The sequence below is a fragment of the Anarhichas minor genome, unplaced genomic scaffold, assembly GCF_050575085.1.
Source record: "Anarhichas minor isolate MPS153535 unplaced genomic scaffold, ASM5057508v1 ptg000027l, whole genome shotgun sequence".
Lineage (NCBI taxonomy): Eukaryota > Metazoa > Chordata > Actinopteri > Perciformes > Anarhichadidae > Anarhichas > Anarhichas minor.
The window spans coordinates 13,162,453-13,177,549 of record NW_027466473.1 but is presented as its reverse complement, the minus strand read 5'-3'; the positions used below and the strand labels follow the sequence as shown (position 1 = coordinate 13,177,549).

General features: G+C 39.1%; 1 protein-coding gene across 1 annotated transcript; it reads right to left on the bottom strand.

Annotated features, from left to right (window-relative positions):
* Positions 1-11,607: 11,607 nt before the first annotated feature.
* Positions 11,608-13,693, bottom strand: ugt5d1 (UDP glucuronosyltransferase 5 family, polypeptide D1). The gene is made up of 3 exons (XM_076101967.1): positions 13,400-13,693; positions 12,583-13,296; positions 11,608-12,192 (listed from the first exon to the last, which is right to left on the bottom strand). Exons 1-3 carry the CDS (start codon positions 13,691-13,693, stop codon positions 11,608-11,610), a joined length of 1,593 nt encoding a protein of 530 aa, XP_075958082.1.
* Positions 13,694-15,097: the final 1,404 nt, after the last annotated feature.

The following is a 15,097-nucleotide window of genomic DNA, read 5'->3' as shown; positions in this document are numbered from 1 at the left end:
CAGCGAAAACAGGATTTAAGATTGTTTTGCTAATTCATTAAAAGACAAACAAAATGGAAATATCACATAAATGTAGTATTGAAACCCTTTGTTGTGGCACTGGAAATGTACCTCAGGTGCCTCCAATTTTGCTTGGTCATCTGTGATCGCCTTGATTGGAGTCCACCTGCGATAAATTCAATTGATTGGACATGATTTGGAAAGGCTCACACCTGTAAGGCCTCACAGACAATGCATATGGCAGCAAAATCCAAGCCATGAGGTTGATATTTTTGTCATTATGGGGTACTGAGTATAGATTGATGAGGAAAAAATTAATTACATTTTTTTTTTTAATTGTGAGAAATAATGCTATAGTTTTATAACCTTTGGTTAAGAAATTTAAGCAGTGACTTACATGAGAATTATGTAAACATGCAAAAGGCAAATGGTGTGCTCGTCTTTGCCTCCATTCAGTTATAAGACTCGTCAAAGTCAGGACAGGGAATCAGTTTGAGAATGCTTTCTGGTGGAGAGTTTGATTGACACCACTCTGAGATATCTCTGATATTAAGAGTCTCAGGCTTCACCTATCATTACAGACACAACCTAACATGTCGTGAGTAATACTAACATCAGATGAACAGTGTCTCAATTCTCTGGAGCCAAAGTTTTGACATCAATAGTTCCCTGTGAGGATTCTAGGGATGACAGAATTGCCTCATTGTTTCACTCTGTCACGAACAATCAAAGAAATATACCCGTTGGATGAAACTCACAAAGACACATTCGAGCCAGAATAATTGATGTGATTTAGATCATGTCATCTTGCTCCAGGAACCAATCTTGGCCAAGTATGAACTCACAGTCCTCCACAGATCTTTGCAATAATAAAGTACAATGAGTAAATAAAAAGGAATGGAAATAAACCGAATCAATAAATTGGCTATAATGGAATTCTATTGAATTGAATATTAACTTTTCAAAATAATTTTGCCGATATTTGTTTGAAAACTAAACCAATATTGACTGCATGTGACACAGATTGTTTGTATTCCTCTGTAATGTTTTTTGTAGTTTAGCATATTTTTTACAATTCACTACCCAATAAAAACACAAACTTTTAATTTGTAAAGTCTTTATATCAGAGGGGTTTATTGCTTTATGTTTTCCTTTTTTTCACAACTTTTTAGCACCTTGTGACATACAGTATATATATTTAGGGAGAAGTGCTTCCTCCCACTAATTCCCCCGATGAATACACATTTTACTAAACTGTATCCCCTCCCAGGATTTGACCCACAGTCTTAGCCGATCTTCCCTTCCATGCTCAGTGCCAGGATTCACTTCATGATCGATGTACTGTGAGAAACATTTCCATGCCATTCTAAATATGTCACTTCCACTGATCCCAGACAATGTGTTTGGATTTTGTATTCTATAGTGAACTATGCAATAAGATAGATGTGCATTGGTAAACCATAGTGCTCCAAATTTTAGAGCCTATCTTTGCCTTTACCTTTGTCTTTCCTCTGCAATGATTGTCATGATATTACAATAAGTGTCCCACAATAATATTTCACTGTTACAAGTGGAATGGATGATGTGTGCTCTATATGGGAATATTTCACATAGCTGAAGTATGACTATGATTTTCAAGACTCAACAGACAGCAACACGTGCAAACGCCCGGCTGAAGCGGAGCAGGATTTAATGTGCAGGTCAGCGGATCCGTTTGTGCTTCTGGCTAGTAGTTCCTCCGTAGAGAGAGCAATTCATTGGATCTGTGCGTCTGTGGAGAGATTGATGTCACGCCTTGCAGATGCCCTTTGGGTCACAAGCCAAAGAAGCTTTTTGTGTGTGTGTGTGTGTGTGTGTGTGTGTGTGTGTGGTGTTGAGTGATGAGAAAAAGTTGCAGAACTGCACCAGTGTTGCTAAAAGAGAAGAGGCATGGAGCAATATAGCTTTGTACAATTCACTCAAACAAGCTTAAGGTTTGACACAATAACACTAGCTGGATTTTGCCGTATTCCAGCAGGTAAGTAGTGTTTGCGTAGTAGCAGCTAATTTATTAAATTCATTTTATTTTTGTTTTATTTCTTTTAGCGAATTAAGAGTGCAAGCAACAGGCTGCCAAGATGAATAATGATGCCTCTTAACATCCTGAATGGTTTTCAGTACAGATCATTACAGCGATAAATAAACATGTCAGTTTAGGTCAAATCAGAGGTTTGATGCCGTCCAGAATCCAGGCAAATGAAGGCAAATACCAGCTGTAATTCCTTGTTTCCAGTTTCAGAATATCCACTGCAGCCGCAGTAAATTTAAAAAGGTGCAGTAGCAATACTGTCTCTCTAAAACAATAAAATACAACAGGATATTTTTTCTCAATTCTTTAGCTTTGTCATTCCCAGTGGCGGCTGGTGGAAAATGTTCTAGGTAGAGCTGTGCCACATCCAATCAATTTCAGCAAACATCCCAGAATGATTTAATGCAAAACAAATTAAGGTATCAAACACATATTACTACTTTGCAGTTAAATATTTAACCTTTATTCCAACACGTCAGGACATCTTATTTTTGTCACCCTCACAGGGAATTCAGTATCATATAATAATATATATATCATAATAATATTCAGTATAATATAATAATATATATATATATCATATAATAATATTCTGTATAATATAATAATATATATATCATATAATAATATTCTGTATAATATAATAATATATATATCATATATATTATTGGGGGGGGCAGGAGCTGCAGCCAGCTGTCAAAGAAAGACGTTTCACAAGTTATTCGAGATTCCCAGTTCTAAATTTAAAAATTGTCTTGTATATTAATGTGTGCTTTGTCCTCACTGCAAATGAACAGATATGCAGTGGAATGCAATGATATATTATGGTGGACACATGTTTTATCCAACTAATCAGACCTTTAATGGAGTTAAGTGTTTGAATGGATTTTGGATATAATAATCTCTTGGGACAAAAGGCAGCTTGACTTAATTTACAATATTCATGCCCTTTTGCAGGATAACTGTATTGCAATGAGCACTATTGTGTTTAACCCACAATGAAATTAACCACAAGTGGTAATTCAGTGTGGCTTTGTAGCACAAAGGCAGTAAAACTGCCTGTGCCAAAGCACACTGTATATAATCCATCGGGCTTAATCATACTAATAACTAGAAAATTTCGCAAGAAATTTTGACAGTGTGCCTTCTACTGCCCGAAGACTTCGCAATATATAGCTACACACGCTGATGTTACCGATAGTATCTACAACCCCACTTCTGTCAATTCCATCCCGTCTCTGTGGACTCAGCATCGGCTACCACCACTCCCTCATTACGTCATCATAACAAACAGCATGTGAATGCAGCCAACCTCAGAACCCTCCCCAAAACCTCACAACCAACCACAAAACACTCCATGAAGCTTGCTCTGTTCAACACTGGGTCACTAAGCAACAAAGGCCCAATCATCAATGAATTCATCATTGACAACAACCTTGATATCCTCTGTCTCACTGAAACTTGGCAAAAACACCTGGATTACTACGCACTCAATCAAACCACCCTAACTGGATATCATTACCTGGATAAACCACGCCCTGATGGCCGCGGTGGAGGAATTGCCGCTCTTCACCGCCAACATATCAAGACCAGACTGACTAACATCGACAGTCCACCCTCATTTGAACAGCTCACATTCAAACTCTCTGGTCCTAAACCCCTGGTCATTGCAATTATCTACCGCCCCCCCAAACCCAACCCTGCCTTCCTCTCTGACCTATCAGAATTCCTCACCCAGCTCTGCTCCGTCTCACCGTCCATCCTGTTGCTTGGTGATTTCAACATCCACATCGACTCCTCAGACTGTAAAACTGCCACCGAATTTCTGGACCTGCTTAAATGCTTCAACTTCACTCAACACATCGACTTCCCCACCCACAACCTGGACCTGGTCTGCTCCACTGAAATCACCATCACTCTCTGGCATGAAGACTCCAACCTGTGACCTCGACCCTATCCCTTCCACTTTAGTTATGGCCTGTCTCCCGGCCCTCCGCCATGCACCTCCTCTCTGTCATCAACTCCTCCCTGTCTACTGGCTCCGTCCCTCCCACCCTCCCCCTCCTCTTCATCCTCTACCTGCTCCACCTTGGTGACATCATACGCCACCATGGTCTCCAGTACCACTGCTATGCTGACGACACCCAGCTCTACATCTCCACCAAATCCATCACCCCCACCATCCACTCCACCATCACCAACTGCCTCACAGATATAAAAACCTGGATGCAAGCAAACTTCCTCAAACTCAACACCGACAAATTTGAAGTCCTCATCATCGGCCCCAAATCATTAAACAAATCCCACCACAACTTCTCCCTCTGCATCGATGGCATCACTGTTCCTGCCTCCACACATGTCCGTAACCTCGGGATCATTTTTGATCAAACTCTCTCATATGAACGCCACGTCAATCACATCACAAAAACCGCCTTCTTTCATCTCAAAAACATCGCCCGTCTCCGTCCGTCCCTCTCCTCCGCAGCCGCTGAAACACTCATCCACGCCTTCATCACCTCTCGACTGGATTACTGCAACAGCATCCTGTACGGCTCACCCACCAAAATCATCAATAAACTACAATACATCCAGAACTCAGCTGCCCGTCTGCTCTCCCACTCCCGCACCAGAGACCACATCACCCCAGTCCTTAAAAACCTCTACTGGCTCCCCATACAGCAAAGAATCCAGTTCAAGATCCTCCTCATCACTTACAAAGCCCTCCACAACCTTGCCCCTTCATACCTTTCGGACATCCTATACCATCACACTCCCAACCGCAACCTCAGATCTGCCGACGCCAACCTCCTTACCCCCCCTACTCTGTCCAAGCATCGGACCTGGGAGGACAGGGCCTTCTCCGTTGCTGCCCCCTCCCTCTGGAACTCCCTGCCCCAACACCTCAGACATTCTTCGTCACTCGCCACTTTCAAAACTGCACTTAAAACTCACCTATTCAAATCTGCTTTTAACTTCTAAAGTCAGTCATGTATGTTTTCTTTCTTTCTTTTCATGTTTATTTTATTTTATTTATTTTTTTCTTACTGTTATGTCGTAGATTTTGTTCTTATTATAAATGCTTCTATTGTTTCTGTTTTTAACATATAAAGTGTCTTTGAGTGCCTTTTAAAGCGCTATATAAATAAAATGTATTATTATTATTATTATTATTATTTTAGCAACGTTTCACTAACGATTTATTGAACCGGGAAGTCCGAATCTTTGAATATCTTTCCAACTGTACCTAACCAGCATGTTACATGAAACTGTAAAAATAGTTCAGTTCACTTTGCTACCTGCATGTCTCCTCTGTCAAATGGTCCTGGCATCTCACTGAGAATAGATCAGAGACAAGAGATATAGTTAATATAGTGAGGAGGGAAGAAACAGACAGATATTTAGCTAACGTTAGCGTCAGTTGGGATAACCTCATCATAGCTAACGTTAGCGTCAGTTGGGATAACCTTATCGTTGTCGCTAAATCAGTTAACGTTACATAAAAGCCCATTAAATGTGTTGTTTAACTTTAGTTTAATTTAAAACGAACTAACCACAATGAGTTAACTAACTATCTGATTAAAACCTAAATTAACTTAAATTGATTAATCTAACTCACATATTGTCAGCGTCGCCCTGCATTTTGCCCTGCATCTAACTGGCAGTTAGAATGACTGTTATTTTTCAGTTTGTGCACGTGGTAATTAGGCTAGAGTTCAGGGTACGTTCAAGATTAAAGTAACACAGCTAACTGAAAAATACATTTAGTAGAATATATATATATCCACACATCTGTGTTTAGGGGAAACAGAAAACAAATATGTTAACTAAATGCAGTGATACCGACTTTTACTATGTTTATTTTCATACAATAAACTACTGTAGTAAACATCCTCCAACGCCAACCTGTGTTCTGCTCCTGAACGCAACATATATGCTATGATTGAGATGCTAAAAACGAATTAGAAAATAAGCAAAGAAGTCAAAATCATTAAAAGTACAGTATAAAAAGCATCGACAAATCCTGGCTTCATGAGAAAAAAACGTCTACTTGTATAGAACGTGTGGTATTAAATAATATTTAATTAATCATTAATATGAGAACATTTGGGACATGACAGTTGGAGTTGACGAAGTACTGTTATGTGACGCCAATGCTGAAGTGCCTTAAAACTGCATTCGTTCTAATGGCCATCAGGGGGTGACTCCTCCGGTTACAAATGTATATGTTATATATATTCCTTTATGATTAGGCAGTTGTCTAGTTTTGATTTTGCCAATGTACATTCATATTCAAAGTTCGGCATTTAAAGATGTGAAGGGATCTGCTTTCCCTGCATTCACAGTCTGTCTTTGCCTAACACAGAACATGTACAGTGACATCATCCATTACTAACCATGATAACAAGAAGGATTTTCCAAGGAAACAGGTGGTGCAAAATCTGAGAGGAAGAAAGACACAAAAAAGAGACAGGGTTGAAAACAGAATGAGGGAGGGAGGGATAAAACACAGAGAGAGGAAGGCTGTGTGCTCTCTGTAACAGTTGATAAAACCAGTGACAAGACAGAGCAGCACCTGTTTTATGTGTGTGTATAGGCTGTTCCTACAGCAGATGTTAAGGTGGCTGACCTTTTGTCTGGACTAGACGAGGCATCCCTCGGGGCAAAAACAATGTGGAGAACAGCGCTTGAAAGTTGTGCAGTGAGCAGCTAATCAGAGCTACGTGACTTTTCACACAAGTAGGATTGCAGTACATGTTGAGTTTCAGCTTTGTACTTGACCATGATTCAATTTATTCTGAGACAATGAAGACAACGCAGTTCATCTGCCAGAACACATTTTTGCAGAACAACGGAGGTGCGTAAGTTTGGAACTGTTGTATCTGACTTGAAAAGAAGAAACTTGAATGTTTCAACAACACATTGAAGACATTCAGCGATTGCATTTCCACATGAGCCTGTTTAGCTCTAGTTGAGTATGTTGTTGGACCGATTCAGATTAGTTTTGTTGAAATATAAACAGACTGATTTATCTGTTTAGCTTGTTTCACGATGTCATAAAATGTGATTTACACTCTAGAAAGTATTGCATCAATTCTTCCGTTTTATTTCTCCATTCAGTTTTAATTGTAACTCTTTCGCCCTTTTATGCAAAGGACTGTTTGAGGTTTATGGATACTTCAAAATAACCTTCAATATGCCACACAAAATCCTTTGAGTATGAAACACTCACTCCTCTTTAGGGTTGAAATGTGACTGTTAAAAGTTTGTAATTTCCTCCTTGGCAGAGAATAGCAGCTGCGGTCAGTTTGAATTCATGTTGGTTACAATGGGTTGTAATGGTGTTAAGTTACAGTGGAAAGATAATTATCAATTTCTAAAGAAACTACAAACTCAAGCTTAGAATTACTCTGGCAACTTAAAAAAGTGTGTGCCAACGCATGGACTCTGCAGCAAGCAACATTAACATTTACAACTTCCAAACTAACTAACTCATCCTGGCCAAAGGCATCAACTGAAGCAAAAATACACTTGAATTGAGAAGGAGAAAATAGAAATAAAAAAATGTGTCAGCAATGATAAATGGTGGATTCAAACACACCATAAGTATTGTCCCAGTCAACAACAAGTCAATAAAAGATGAATAATTATAATTAATGTGGAATTACAATATCTTAACTGCATCTTGTCTGAGTTAAATTGAAACTCCATCTGATCAAAATCAAATTGTATTGAATCAACAGCTTTGAATCACGGTGTATTTCATTATAACAATTGTTTACGTATTTGTAAACAAATATGACACTGACTGTCGATTATAGATTGTTAATGAGGGAATCAATGTAATAGAGCATTACTTTTGTTAACTGTGACTTGGTAATGGGATGCTAATTCATAAAATAACATTCAAATTTGACCCCTGCACATTTGATCCACAAAAGTAACATTGGTCATACAATGCTACAAATCCTGTTTCTTTCTTCTTTTGAATGTTCGTAAATCACCTCACTTTATTACCAACAGCTTTGCTTCCGTCATCAGTAAGCTCAGGAGTCTCAAGCAGTACATCGCCGAATGATAAGTGATTTAGCTTGTACAGTAGTTGGATTTAGCAGAACAACCTCCCTCATCTCATAACCAAAAACATATGAGCTTGTGCTTTATCAAAGAAGCCTTTTCTTTCCAGCCACTGCTTGCTTCAAGGCATCTGTTTTTGGATTGTTTAGGAAAGGGAAATTGTTGTAATATGGTCTATTTTCAGAAATTATAGGATTTTCCACAGTCATTTTTGGTTTATCCTTCTCACTGGCATTGATTTTACTTCAGAAGATGATGTCATTTATACGGATTGATATAAATACAAAGAATAACAAGCAAGATATAACTGATTGCCAAGTTTTGCATAACGTTAGCCTCTGGCGTCCTCGTAGAGATAAATGTGTTCTTGATATTGAGATTTACTTTGCTGTTTCTCAGACAATCATATTCCATGGGCATCTGAAAGAACAAAACTGCATTGTCTTTTGTAACACATAACAGATTATGTTCATCTTTTTTTTCCAATCTCTTCAACAAGCACATGAGCCTCTTAACATTACCAAATCTTCCTGAATAGTATGATTCGCCTACTGCTCAATTAGGTCTATTAGTCTTTGCAGAAAATGCCAGCTCTGATATCTAGAATATAGTGGGCACTTGTTTTAAAAGTTTGGGATTTGTACTTTCTTAGTTTTGTCACATCTGAATTGGTTTCAAGCAAAAACTCTTTAAGGCGTTTGTTACAATCAAAATGGATGGCAACAACTTTCAGGATCATAATCAGTGTCTGGGCAGTGAGTCACTGGCTCCATGCTTATTTTTTTTTACAGTGGATGTAAAATTACAGAATCATGTTGACCAGAAGAGCAGACTATCAAAAATGATTTGTGGGTATTGTACAACTGAAATCTAAATCTGTCCAAATACATAATACACAACCATGTCTTTATAATGCTCTCGCATTGTTTATGGTTATAGTTAGCTGTGGATCAACTGGAGGAGTGCTGGAAACCAATACCCTGGCCAATATTCCCTGCTCACTCCTCTTTTTTCGTTGGATGCCAAGATGGGTGTCGTGGTCAACAGCTTTGCATTTCAAATTACAAATATTGCAGCAAATGTCAAGTTATGAAACGTGTAACCACACTTGCAACCACTTTCGGCTCCCCATTGCACTGACTCACTGTGACTGTATCAAGCTGCAGACTCTCTTTCTCTCTATACTCTCTCACCCAGATGTGCTCTCAGGTAGGCTACCGGAATTTGCCACCAATTAATTTAACGTAAATCTGTACTAAGAAGTACCGACACAATTGAGTCAGTACCATTAAAAGTGCATAGTTCAGTACCAAACCCTACAGGACGTGTAACCAACATTTTATTCCAGTAATATCAAGTCTTTGTTAAGTCCCCTAAGAAAATGACAAATTCCATCATCTAATGGTTTGTTGATAGAGGAAACACTGATTCTTGGCAGTGTCCCAAGATCTCCCATACAGCAAGAGATACAATATGTTGTAAAAAACTTCCACACTCATCATAAACATTCATTACTTTACTTTTGCTTGAGCTTATTGGAGAATTTATTATTGTTTTCAGAGACAAATACATGACAACTTGAAAGATGCCATCAACTCCTCTGCCATTACAAATTACATGCTTTATGAGAATATAATGATAGCTCAGAATCACTTTGTGTAAACTAGTGTTTAACCCTAGGGCATTGAGCAGACATTTCAGGAAACTGCTCCCCATCAGGGTTTATAGTTTGTGTTCCTTATTTTACCAGGTGTTTCCTTTATTTTGGTAGTTTATTCTGTCTCCAGCCATATCAAGGAAGGCAAACGCACCCTGTACACCCGACAGCAACCTGCTACACAGTAGGTTTACCAGACTTTGTTCACCATTAGCTGTCAAATAATTCGCATGAAGTAACTACTTCAAAAATGATTAACAGCTAAATGTAAACAATCCAAATAGCATTAAAGCACAAACCTACTCAGCCATGCAAAAGTCTGCCGTGCCATATGTTTTATGTAACAGCTTAAGTTTAAATAAATAAAAGTTGCCATTAAAGTATCAGAAGGGTTATTTTTGTTACAGTCTGCAGAAGCCATTTTCATTTTTCAGCAGGGCTCTGGACAGAATAATGACCATGTGGAAACCCAGAGATGTCTGACTCATGCTTCAGTGAGGGGTCTCTGCAGCCCCACACATGATGTATGAGAAAATGGCTTGAAACCAGGAAGCACTCAGATTATAAGAGCAAATGGACAAATGAATGAGGAGAAGTTTCTTACCTGCAATTTGTTTATTCAGCAACTTGGTTGCCTCCACTTTCAATTTACAGCTCATGTTTTAGCTTTGCTCTCTGTCTTGATACAGCATTGCCAAATTACATTGTCGTTTTTTTTATGAAACCAGTTGTGTGAATGAGTGTATTTAGGCAATTGATTATTCTTTAAATGAATGTGTAATGTCTTTCTAACCAGGAACTGTAGAGGAATGTGTAGCTTTTGGCTGAATCTGCCTCATTTAATTAAATAGATAAAGTAAAATAATTAAAAATGTCTTGTAAGGCTGACAAATGGCTGCTCCACCAATAAACATTTCCTTACACGTTGATGCTAATGATTATTGGATTTATTGTATTGGAGGCGAAGAGGGTTTTTGTAGATATCATCAATCTAAACATCCACACTTCTGGGGTGAAAGTGCAGGTCAAAGTGTTGTGATGGAATTAGTCTGAAATGGCTTTGCCACCTGTATAACAGGACACAACACACCAATAAAGAAGCAACATGTTACATATAGAATAATTTATTTTCCTAAAAATGAAGGCTTTCTCCAGGTATGATACGTGCTTGCAAGTCAGCTGGAGGAGGATGAAACCCACACTTTAGTTATAAATTCTATGACCTGAAGAAGACAAAAGTTAAAGAACAACAGAAAAAAATGTGGTTGAATATTGGTTGCCTTAAACTTTTTTGGATTGACAACCACGCTTTTCATTATCTGTTGGAAAGAGCACTGACCAAAGTACAAATATTTGACAAAATGAATCATCACTGGATGGACTGTTATCAGTGGGGAAACACCTTTGAGGGAACTGCATTGGAAAACCACGCAGTGTCAATGTCACTTCTGTTCAACAGACACAGGTTCCTCTGTTTGCTTTTTCCATTTTTAGTTTGAAAAAAAATGTAATGGACTTGCAAAATGACTCTCCAAAGATCAGACTCTCACAAATGATTTGTGGGTATTTTACAATTGAAATCTTAATCTTGTCTAAATACATTTGACAGTTCATTCTGAAACAGTAGAGGAGATACATCTCTTTACCTTTATCTATATTTAATATGATTAAATCATATGACAAATTATAATTTGACTCCATAAATAATAAATAGATACAAATTAGACACTGTAAGATATATGTTTTGTCTAAAAAAAACACTTTAGAGAACACATTGTAGCATATTTCTAAACCAATTTGACCTTAATCAGTGTTGTTTGCTTTTGGTCGTCCTTCTAGCTCTGCAGCACAGGAACCTGAAAATAGCCAAAGTAGAGAGCAGCAGTACTGTCACTGCAGTCAGCAATAGTAGCAGTACATCTAAACAATAGTATGAGTACCAGGGCATCTTATAGGCCTCTGTTCGCAGATGAGGAGCCCCTTTATGGCGCATCACATATTCCACCCAGAAGATGGCCTGATCCATGAGTGCCATCGGCTGATCTCTGTGCAAACGTGACAATCTCTGCATGTTCTGTCTGTAGCTGTCATGATGGAGCACGTCGTGAATACCTTCCTCAAAACTGTGGCCGTTAACGTCAGCTAGCTGAATGATCTTCCCGGCCCCTCGCTCCTGCAGCCGTAGAAGGTTGTCATACTGGTCGAAGAACAAGGGTATACCGAGCACAGGGACCCCGTGGTAAATGGCTTCTTGGACTCCGTTGGTTCCTCCATGAGCTACAAACACTTTGGTCTGTGGGTGGCCCAGGAGGTCCTTCTGTGGCATCCAGTCCACTATCAAGGTGTTGTTGCCTAAAGTAGAAGGACGCTCCCCTTTATGCCTCCATATCACCTAAATAGAAAAGGAAATCATTAGGAATTTACTGTATACCTGTACACCAGCATATATGCAATATGATGATGTTGACATTGCTGCACCCTGTGTTCTTTATTTACAAAGTCTATTACGTTTATTATATATTTATTTTATATTTATAGCTCCTGACAGACGGGCACCCTTCTGTCAGGGGCTTTTTTGACAAATTCCATGCGGAAAGGTTTTTTATTAATGCCTCTGTCTGTTTCATGATTAATATTGCTTTTAATGTAATGGATTTAACGATGGATTTATTGCTGCCTAAATATCTGTAAGCCTCTCTAGATCAAACAAGTAGCCATTTTAAATTTCAGTTTTTTTAACATGCCATGCTATTGCAAAAGTCAATTAATGAGCATGTGTTACCTTCTGAGGCATCTTGGCAAAGACGCTGGCGATTTCATCAGCAACCTCTTTGGGCAAAGCGTTCACCAAAGTTCCCAGAGTCATGATGATGACTCCGTGCTCCCCAGCACTCTGAACAAACTCCTCCAGGTCAGCTGGCAGAGGTTGAGCTGGTTTGCACTGGAACCCTCCTATGTAGATGACATTTGGCATTGTGGGCCGAGGGAATTCAAACACAAAGTCTGACCTGAACAGCCAAATGTCTGCTTCCTGAAGAAGCGAGATGACGTCACATCCACCCTCTATGTATTTATCACAGATGGCGTCATAGCTCGGCCCCACCAGGAATTTCTGCTGGAACAGTACAATGCCATAGAAAAACATGTTCTTAACCCTCTGGATGAAATTCATTTTGTCCGTTAAGCCTGATCCTGGCACTGGGATATAAGAGAGTGGTGAGGGGGCGATCACAAAGTGGCCCTCTCCACTGGTGATCCAGCGAACATTGAGCACCATGGGCAGTTTGAGATACTTGGCTAGTATGACCCCTGGTGCTACAGCTGGGTCAGTGAGAACAAGATCATATTGGGCATCCATTAAGCTTTTGACCAAATGTTCATCATCAAAGATTTGAGCGAGGGCATCAGTCCACTTTGAATGAGCAATAGAGATCATAGAGAGGAAGTCCTTGGTGAGTTTGAAGAAAGTAAGTGCTGAAGCTCCTTCTCTCTGCACCTGAAAAATGTTTATTTTTAAAGTGGTGAAAAAGCGATCATCTTAATATTTGAATGACTAGATGACCCACGTGGGGCCATATACATGAGCCATAATGACATACCCTCATATTCTCCTTTAGGTACACCTCAAAAAAGTCCTCGAAACCTTCATTCTTTTCCATGGTAATGGATGTGTAGAGAGGAGACTTTTCTGGGATGTACCAGCTGCCGGTTGCCCTCATCACAGTGATGCTGTGTCCCCTGGCATGAAGTTCTTCCAGCAGGATCTTCATATTGATCCAGTGGCTGCCGTCCACAGGGAACACCAGGATGTTTCCTCCATCGCAAGGTGGTGTGAAGGAAATCAGACATACACTGAGGAATACAAATATTCCACACACACAATGCAATGGCATGGTTCCTAAAGTGTAAGAAAGAGATGAACATGAGAAACCTCTTCAGTTTCAACAAGCGAAGAATTGTGCTAAACAATATGGATTTTCGTCAGGTATGTAAAAAGATACAGTTTCTTCTGGTGTAGCAAATGAGAATTTACAGGTGTTTTTCTTTTTCTTTTTTATATAGTATGATACGAACTACAACTTGATAATGTTCCTGAAATTCACTTACCCATGTTCAAGAGTGGGAACAGTAATGCTTTTTGCCTGCAGACTGACAGTTCATCCAACGGTTCCTTATGTAATTGAGGTCAAACTCCAGTCTCAGAGATGATCGGTCCTCATCGGTGAATGAGTTACTGGAATATGGCATGTGTCCAAGTGAAGTAATGATGCATGTTCTGCAGATAACATACAAAGTGATGGTTTCTTCTTCGTCATGTCATCATAGTTGCATTACTTCTTTTAGTAATGTTGTTGAACTGCTGGTAGTGGTAGTGTTCTGGTTTTGTGGATGTGTTTTTCTCCTTCATGAGAGCTTGCGTCAGAAGAACCTGTGACCTCATTCACAAGAGTATTAGAGTGGGTTGTGTAATGTTAATCTACATGAGTTCCATGCATATCATCTTAAAGGTACAAATAAGTACCTGGAGAAACATAAATTGGTTTCCTGGATTCATGTATGAGCTATTATGGCAGTTGAATGTAGGTTGCAGGTCTTAGAACTGAACTCATTGATCCCAGGCATGTGCTCTCATATCAGTACCTTGAGATCAATATTGATTCATGGTTGTAAAGAGAGAAAGAGAGAGAGACGAAAATACTGTAGCTGTTTCGACATGCCTCCCCCTGTTGATTTTGACAGAGAATCATTCATAAGTTAATAAATATTTAGCATTCTGCTAATTTTACATTCATATGTGGATACTCTGATTAATAAGTGTAGTCTTTGATTATTATTTAAAGTAGTGTTGTTGTTGTTGTTTAGCCTTATGAGGCTATTGCATGATCAATTGATTTTTTTTCATGATAAAAAAATGACCCCTTGTCATTTTTAACAGCCCCCTCAGTCACTTCATCCTGGCGCCTGGCCTGGGTGTTGGACTAAAAAGTGTTTTGTAACGTTACTCAGGACTCACTCTAAATGGGATCATCATTTACTAAATGAACATCATGCTGTATTTAATAAGATTTGAAACTAGCGATTGAGACCAAAAACTCATGTTGACAATGTTTACTGAGGTAGATCAAGAGAGAGGTAGAGTCGTTTTTTCATAGATTCTCATACAATAGGACTGAAACCAGAGGAGTCGTCCTCTGACGGCCAGTAGAGAGAATGCATGTTGAAGACACTTTCGCATTGGCTTCACTTTTCAGAACCCGAGGTTGCAGCCTGGTTGGGCTGTTATTAAAATGCTTCTA

Bases quoted from the DNA above. Each gene is read 5' to 3' on its own strand.
- ugt5d1 (XM_076101967.1), bottom strand. From the start codon at position 13,693: ATGCCATTGCATTGTGTGTGTGGAATATTTGTATTCCTCAGTGTATGT. The intron at 13,297-13,399 runs GTATGTCATTAT...AACATTTTTCAG, and splicing joins ACCTAAAGGAGAATATGAGG to GTGCAGAGAGAAGGAGCTTC. The intron at 12,193-12,582 runs GTAACACATGCT...TTTTCTATTTAG, and splicing joins TTGCCAAGATGCCTCAGAAG to GTGATATGGAGGCATAAAGG.